Source organism: Passer domesticus, chromosome 22 (genome assembly GCF_036417665.1).
Source record: "Passer domesticus isolate bPasDom1 chromosome 22, bPasDom1.hap1, whole genome shotgun sequence".
NCBI lineage: Eukaryota > Metazoa > Chordata > Aves > Passeriformes > Passeridae > Passer > Passer domesticus.
In genome coordinates this window covers 2,257,130-2,265,525 of record NC_087495.1, presented here as the reverse complement: position 1 = coordinate 2,265,525, position 8,396 = coordinate 2,257,130, and the positions used below count along the sequence as shown (strand labels likewise).

Genomic DNA, 8,396 nt, shown 5'->3' with positions numbered 1-8,396 from the left:
GGCCTGCCTTGTGTCCATTCTCTCCTCGCCCCATCTTCTCCTCCTGGAAAGGTAGAGAGGAGGGAATACAGTCACCACGGATTGCTGCAGAGGCAGATCTTTGTTCAAAGCCAGCATGATTTAGCCTGAGCCACTGCTAAGCTCTGTAGTTGGACCAGTTCCTGACCTTTTTCTTCCCTGGTTTCTCTGGAGACAAAGGTGAGTGAGGGAAAAAGCTCTGTTGAAACCTCTTGCTCGTCCTCTTCTCCCCTTGTCAGTGATCAGTGAGGACAAAAGTCCCAGCTGAAACCTTGTCCCCTGGCCCTGCTCCACAGAGCAGCACCTGCATTCAGAGCTCAGCACCTCCCTCTCTGCCCTGCCCAGGGCAGTGATGCCAATGAGACCTGACAGTCTCCAACGTGCTGCTGCAAGGAGCTGTGAGGAGGGGAGTTACACAGAAAGGGAGGAAACAGCTTCATTGCATTTATTCTTTTCAGCTGCTGTCTCAGTGTGCTGCCTCTGACTGGGAGTTTAAAAATTCCTATAGAAATGGCCTAAATTGTTCCCAACCCTGTAAGAAGGGTACAAACAGCAGGTTAGAAATCACAGCTGATGGGAAACAAAGTGAAAGCTCTGGTCAAAGAATGATCCACAGGGATGTAAAGCAACTGGAAACATTAGTTAATGGCTTGTTCCTGGGGTTGCTTGTACCAAAGCTGTGGGGTTTGTTGGCATTGTGGTGAGATGAATTGGAGAAACTTCTCAGTGCTGGCATATTTATGGGGACAAGGAGTCTTCACCCAGGTGCTGGGCATTTTTCAACCTCCCTCCTCCCAGTTGCATCCCCACACCAACAATCCCATGCGTGTTTGTTAAAACATTGCTCTGGATGACACGGATTTCTCACATCCAAGCAGGAGCACCTTGAATTAAGAGTTGTGCCAAAACCTTGGTCATTGCCAGACTCTGGCTGTGGTTTCACTGAGGTGATTTCTGCACGCCGAACCAAAAAAAGTCTCAGGGTTGGTTGTATTTAATCCAAAGGAGTGGTGCAGGAGCAGTGGCTGGGATTGAATGGGAAGGTCTTCACTGCCAGCACAGCAAACGCCTTCTGGGGGGTTTGTGCCAGCTCTGCCCCTCGCTCTTCCTCAGTCTTTGCTTCCTGGCCAGACAGGGCTCTGTTACGTTGTTTCTTCAGCCCCATCTGTCCCTTTTTTTTTTTCCTTTTTTTCCTTTTTTCCACGGTTTCTCCACTATGGATGATGGGGTGGCTCTGCTGCCGCAGCTCGCGGTGTCTGGAAGCAGCTGGTGCTGGCAGTGCCCCAAGGGCCGGATGGTGCCAGTCAGACCCTCTCCCTCACACCCTCAGCATTTCTGGGGCACGAGGGATTTTGGATGCAGACCCCTCCCCAAACCGCTGCTTTCCCATTCCAGGAGCCAAGCCGGTCCCTGAGCCTGGGTCAGCTTCCTTTGGCTGGCACAGAGGCTGAGGGGGCTCTGGGTTACGTGGTTGCTCTGCAGTGAGGCCAGAGCCACCCCTCTTCACTTTTATTCCAGCAAAATCAGGCAGCAGTGGGCAAAACTCCACAGGGAATGTAGAAATTGGGGTGAAAAGGGTCTGAGCATCAGGGCAGGGGCTGGCGGGCGAGCAACCACGTGTGTACGTGTCAGGGTTAGAAATCGCTGCTCCGCTGGGCACGCCGGAGGAGACGGCAAAAGCCGCAGAGAAAATCAGTTGCCGCCGCGTTTTCCAAAATCCCGAGCGAGCGTTCCTGCTCGCCGTCGCTTCCAAGAAACGGAGAGAACCGAGGAGGAAAATTGCGGTGATTCATCGCGGGCAGATCGGAGGCAGGAAATGAGAGTTTGCTGCCTGCCCCGTGCCCGGCGTGGGCTCCGTGGGCTCGGGCTCGCCGGGGCCTGGCTGGCGGCGAGGGCCTGACACCCGCGGGTCGAGCATCCCTGCGCCGCGGCCGGAGGAGCCACCGGCGAGGGAAAAACAACCGGCGGAGGCCGAGAGCCGGAGCAGCGGGAATTTTTCACCTGCGTTTCTCCGGAGCCATCCAAGCGAGAGCTGCCGTGAGCCGGGGGGTCCAGCGGGATGGGGGTCCCCGGGGATGCTCGGTGCTTGGCGTCACACATCACCTAAATTTGGGGGGGGGGTCAGCATCCCTCCTTGGGGACCCCCGGGGTGGTCGGTGGGCTGGGGGCTCCATTGAGAAATGAAGCGTGGGAAAAGGGGGGCGGGGCTTGGGGGCTGCCTGTCCGCGGATTGGCTGGGGGAGGGGGGAGACCCCCAAATTGTGCCGGGAAGGAGAGGGGCCAAGCTGCGCTCGTGACGGGGAGATGGCACCGCAGGGACCACCCCCCCACCGCCAGGATGCGCCCGGGGCAGCCGGACCCCCTCCCCCTGTCGCGTTTGCGGCTGCGGCGGGGCCGGACCCAGCCCGGCAGGGCTGCGCAGCACCAACCCCCTTTGGGCCGGAGAAGGGGCCGGCGCACTCCTCCGTGGCTGCTCTGGACCGAAGTGCACCCCCAAGTCTGCTGCCCGCATCTCTGGTGTTTGGGGATCACCCCCGCAGAGCCCCGGGGGTCTCGGTGCTGCTGCGTGGCCGGCGGGAAGTGGGGGGGGGAGGATGGGAGGGGGAGGATGTGGGGGGACCACAAAACCTTGCTGGAGTTCGGGATGTGAGACTGCATGCACCTCGCTTGGGGTCCAGAGTGTACGTTCGGCATGTGGGGTCTGCTTGGGTTTCTTTGGGGAAGGAATGTGGGCACTGCATCCACCAGCAGGGACTGCCTGGGTCTCTTTGGGGATGGAATGTGGGCACTGCATCCATCACCTTTGGGGTGCAGATTTGGGGACCCTCCCATCCCCACCGGGATCAGGACGTGGGGGACTGTCTGCATGCTGCTTGGAGTGGGGACATGGGAGCCTGGACTGGACTCAGGAGCAGAAGATGGGGACCCTCACATCACCCGGGCAGTCGGGGGGCTGGAACCTTTTTATTGGGATTGGGACCATTTTACTGGGGCCAGGACCTGGGGACACCTGAACCAGGACTTGGGGACATCTGCATTGGCGTCAGGACCTGGGGGGCTCCACACGGGGACCGCAGCACCTCCCCAGGGCTCAGCGGGCTGGAAACGGGACAGGTTGTGTCTGTCCCCTCCCTCCTCGCAGGAACAGTGACCGGGGGCCGGACCCCGGCTCCCCGTGCTTGCTCCAGCCCCATCACCCTGGAGGGCTCTGGGTAACTCAGATGTGCCACCAGAGCTGCTTGGCCCCATCCTGATCCTGCTTCACCCCGAATCCCCGCTGCCATGAAGAGGAAGCCGGGGAATGGGCGGGGGCCGGAGCCTGCGGCCCCCCAGCAGCGAGCCCGCTCTGTCACCAAGCCAGCAGAGGTGACTTACCCACGGGGGGGCAGAGAGTGACACCCCGAGACGAGCTGTGGGTGCTGCTGCACCCTCATGACTCCCCAAACCATCATCTCAGCTGGGGTCTGTTACCGTGGGGGGCTGTAGCTGACCCGGGTGGGGTTTTTGCCCCCCCAGTACGTGGGATCCTTCATGGTGGAGGAGCTGGACCTGCAGCAGCGAGCGGGGCAGGTGGAGGAGCAGCTGCGGGCACTGAAGGTCGGGATCGACCACTGCTCCCCGCCCTGGGAAAACAGGGGACCCCAAATAACCAGGGCATCCCCAGGGGCACTGCCCAGCCCCCAGTGCCACATCTGCCCCGGACAGGACTGTCCCCGGAGGAGGTCGGTGGTGCTGAGGTTCAGCTTGCAGGGCCTGAAGGTCTACGGCGCTGACGGGGAGGTCAGTGGGGATGGGCAAGGGGTGCTGGGGCTCAGGGGGGCTGAGTAGGGGCGTCAGGGGTGTTGAGGGGGTGTTGGGAAGGTCAGGGGTGCTGGGGAGGGGAGTCAGGGATGCTGGGAGGGGTCAGGGGTGTTGGGGGGCTGGTGAGGGAGCCAGGGGTGCTGGGGAGGTGGGTCGGGGTCTGAGAAGATGAGTCAGGGTTGGTGGGGTTGGGAGGTCACGTGTGCTGGGGAGGGGGGTCAGGAATGCGGGGAGGAGGGGTCAAAGGTGCTGAGGGGTCGGGGATGCTGGGGAGGTCTCAGTGCTCTGCTGGAAATGTGCTTGGAGGGGCTGTACCTCTCTCGAGAAGCTGTTTTGTGTGTGCAAGCGGGGGTGCCCCTGGAGCGGGCCGGGGGCGCTGGGTGCCCCTGACCCCCGCCCCGTCCCGCAGACGCTGCTGATGGCACACGCGCTGCGCCGCATCCTCTACAGCACCTGGAGGCTCCCCGACCGCCAGTTTGCCTTCGTGGCCCGCAACCCCCACAGCCCGCCCAGCACCCTCTTCTGCCACCTCTTCGTGGGGCTCCCGGGAGAGGTGGTGGCCCAACCCCGCCCCCCCGCCCCCAAAACACCTTCATTATTATTTTTAATATTTGCACTGAGCGTCCTTCGCCTCCCCCAGGTCCAGACCCTGCACCTCCTGCTCTGCCGCTCCTTCCAGCTCTGCTACCTCCTGGCGCACCCCGAGGAGCAGGCGGGCGAGGGGGAGCTCCCGGGGCCGGGGGTGCTGCGGGAGCCCCTCAACCCCGAGGAGGTGTCACGGAATGTCAACGCCCTCGTGTCCTTCCGGCGCCTGCCCGCGCCCGGCGGCCTCGGCCCGCTGGGCACCGGGGTAGGTGTCCCTGCCCTGCCCGGCCCTGCCCTGCCCTGCCCGGATGCTGCTCACACCCGGGATTCTCACACCCGGGATTCTCACACCCGGGATTCTCACACCGAGGGCTCTCACACCTAGGGCTCTCACACCTGGATCTCTCACACCCAGGATTCTCACACCTGGGTCTCTCACACCCGGGGCTCTCGCAGCAGGGATTCTCACACCTGGGGCTGTCACACCTGGGGCTCTCACACTTGGGGCTCTCACACCCGGGATTCTCACACCCGGGATTTTCACACCTGGATCTCTCACACCTGGGGTTGTGACACCTGGATCTCTCACACCCGGGATTATCACACCTGGATCTCTCACACCCGGGGCTCTCACACGGTGTTTCCTGGCTCGGTGCTCTGCTCCAGCGCTTTGGCACGGCCCATTTGTGCATGGTCTCGCAGGGCTTTCCCCCACATGGCATTTCCAGAACATTCGGGGCTGGACAGGACCCACAAGGACGATCAAGTCCCGCTCCTGGCCCTGCACAGGACAGCCCAGTTTCTCTCACAGCAGTCTGTGTATGGTGCTTTAGCACAGGGGTTTGCACAGCTGTTCCCAGGCAGCTCTTGTGCCACCTTTTCTCTCATTTTGAGCAGCACGCCGTCACTGCACACACCATTACCTGGTGTCTTGCATGGTTTCCTTGCATTTCCTCTTTGTGCAGCCTTTCCTTGCACAGTGGTGCATGTGCAGTGTCCTGCACAACCTTTTCTCTGAAGGGTTGCAGTTCACAGGGCCCATCCTGCACGGCCCTGCTGCTCTGCTCCTGCTTGGAACAGCCTTTCCCTGAGGGCCCTTCTGCCACTGGCCACTTTGCACAGCTATTCCTTGCACAGCTGTTCCTTGCACAGCTATTCCTTGCACAGCTGTTCCTTGCACGGCTATTCCTTGCACAGCGATTTTGCAGGAGGTTTTACAGGGCATTTTTTTCCTTGGCGTTTTGCACAGCATTTTCTTTCCATGATATGTGTTTGTAGAACTTTTTTTACACAGCATTATTTCTCATAACTTTTTTTCTCATGGCATTTTTTGCACAGCGGTTTGCATGGCTGTTTTGGCATGGCATTTCTTGCAGAAATGCCTACACAGTAAAAATGCTCTTCACAGCTCTTTTGGCACTGTGGTTTTGCACAGCATGGTGGTTTTTTGCATGGCATTGTTCCATGGTGTTCTGCACAGCATTTCTTCTGCACATCATGTTTTGCACTGCATTTTTTGCACTGCATTTTCCCCACGGTATTTTGCATGAGATTTTCCTTCTTCTTCTTTTTTTTGGTGGTGTTTTGCACAGCTTTTCTGGTGTTGCATCCTTTGGGCAGCATTTTCCCGCGCGGTGTTTCTCCTGACTTTCCCCAGGGCCAGAGCCCCGGGCCACTCTCTCAGCCTGTCCGTCCCCAGGACCGGCGGCCGGAGGCGGAGGGCAGAGCCTGGCGCCCGGGGAACCCCTACTGCTCGCCCGTGCTGGTGCGCAAGAAAGCCATCCGGAGCAAAGTGCTGCGCTCGGGAGCCTACCGGGACTGCGGGGCCGAGGGACAGCTCCACCAGCAGCCCCGCGAGGCCGGTGAGTGCCGGGGGGGAAACTGAGGCACGGGGACACACGGTGCCACGAGTGTTTGGGGGCGAGGAGGGGATTAACGGGCTCCCGCAGCGGCGGCGGGAGGTGAAAGCAAAGGGGCGAGGAGCTTGGCCTTCCTGCCCGAGAACGAGAGCGTGCTCGCCGAGAGCGTGTGGGCCTTCGCCGGCATCGCCAGGTGAGCGCGTGGGTGCGAGCTCCTGAGCCTCGGCACGCACAACCCTGCCCGGCCCCGGGCTGTGCCCGTGACCGGCTCTGCCCATCCCTGCCCCTGCCCCATCCTCACCCCTGCTCCATCCCCGGCCCTGCTCCATCCCCGGCCCTGCCCATCCTCGGACCCTACCACATCCCCAGCCCTGCCCCGTTCCCAGCCCCTGCTCCATCCCCGGCCCATGCCCTATCTCCAGCCCTTCTCCGTTCCCAGCCCTGCCCCGTCCCCGGCCCTGGCCGGTTCCCGATCCTGTCCCATCTCCGGTCCTGCCCCATTCCCAGCCCTGCCCCATCCCCACCCCTGCCCCTGCCCCATCCCCACCCATCCCTGCTCCATCCCCACCCCTGCCCCATCCCCATCCCTGCCCCATCCCCATCCCTGCCCCATCCCCATCCCTGCTCCATCCCCACCCCATCCCCACCCCTGCCCCATCCCCACACCTGCCCCATCCCCACCCCTGCCCCATCCCCGCCCCATCCCCACCCCTGCCCCATCCCCACACCTGCCCCATCCCCACCCCTGCCCCATCCCCGCCCTGCCCCACGGCCGTCTCTCCCCCAGGGCCGCCGGGGTCTCGCTGCTGCGGCGGGACGCTCCCGGCTCCTTCCTGCTGCGCGCCGAGCCCGGGCTGCCCCAGCGCTGGTGCCTGTGGGTGCGGGCTCCGTGCGGCGTGGTGTGCTACGGCGTGCTGCGGACACTGCACGGCCGGTTCTGCGTGGAGGTGAGCGCGGGTGTGGGGGCGGCGGTGCAGGCGGTGCTGCCCTGCGTGTGCCCCGGTGCGTTTGGTGTGCCCCGGCACGGCTGCACCGCTGTGCACAGCGTTCAGCTGGGACTCTGTGTGTGTGTGCACGCACTGGGGCTGTGAGGGCGTTCGTGCCTCGATGTGCGGTGTGTTGGGGGCACCAGGACAGGGACGCGCCGCTGTGTGCGTGCATTTAATGCACGCTGTAACTGCACTTGCTGTGCGTGTGCCTCGGTGCAGGGATGCACCGAGGTGGGCTCGGGTGCAGGTGTGGCTGCACGCAGGGGTGTGGGTGCGTGGGTCATTGATCCACGGGTGCCTTGAGGCACAGAGCTGCATCTGGGCACGGCACACAGGTACCCTGGGCGTGGGTGCACCGGGGCACCCACCCTTGGGTGTGTCACACGCCCGAGTTTTGGGTGCACTAATGCCCAGGTATGTGATGCACGAGTGCCCTGGTGTGCTGTGCTCCCCGGACAGGCCAGGTGCTCTGGTCTGTGGGTGTATCTGGGCGTACCTGGCACACACAGCCCCCCAGTACCCACGCAGGGCATGCACGGCTGTGCTGCACTCATGCCCTCACCCGTGCCTGCTGCGTGGGTGCCTGTGCAGAGCCCGGGGTGTGTGAGGTGCGTGGGCGTGCAGGCACACGGCATTTGTGCGCGGGCACACGCAGTTCAGGGGTGTGCGGGGGGCACAGCTCACCTCTGGCTCTCCCCTCTCTCCCACGGCAGCACTCCAACGCCGAGTTCGCCAGCGTGGCCGCCCTCCTGGCGCACTACTCCGGGCCCGCGGGGGGCTGCTTCTGCCGCCTGCGCCCCGGCCGGCGCAACCCCGGCTACGAGGAGCGGGACCCGGGCGGCGGGGCCGGCGCCGGGCCCGGGGAGGCCGCCTGGGCCCCCGCCGCCCCCCGCCGGGGCGCAGCACGAGCGGGGCTAGCCCGGACCCCGCGCACGGCTGCCCCGGCTGCCCCCCGGCTTGCACTCGCTGCCTGCCCTACCCCCCGCAATAAAGGCTCTGTGCATCGGAGCGGGCTCGGCTGGCTGCGCACCGCGCCCGCGGCGGGACGGACCGCACACCCTGTGCTCACACCCCTGTGCTCACACCCGTGTGCTCACCTGTGTGCTCATACCCATGTGCTTACACCTGTGCTCACACCCTGTGC

General features: G+C 63.2%; 1 protein-coding gene across 1 annotated transcript; it reads left to right on the top strand.

Moving 5' to 3' along the window:
* The first annotated feature begins 1,608 nt into the window (after positions 1–1,608).
* Positions 1,609–8,260, top strand: SH2D5 (SH2 domain containing 5). The gene is given in 11 exon segments (XM_064397076.1): positions 1,609–2,055; positions 3,161–3,384; positions 3,535–3,615; positions 3,724–3,798; positions 4,229–4,372; positions 4,460–4,669; positions 6,104–6,266; positions 6,354–6,456; positions 7,051–7,210; positions 7,966–8,139; positions 8,141–8,260. Coding segments are annotated over 10 exon segments (1,224 nt in total). The 5' UTR covers positions 1,609–2,055; positions 3,161–3,300; the 3' UTR covers positions 8,171–8,260.
* Positions 8,261–8,396: the final 136 nt, after the last annotated feature.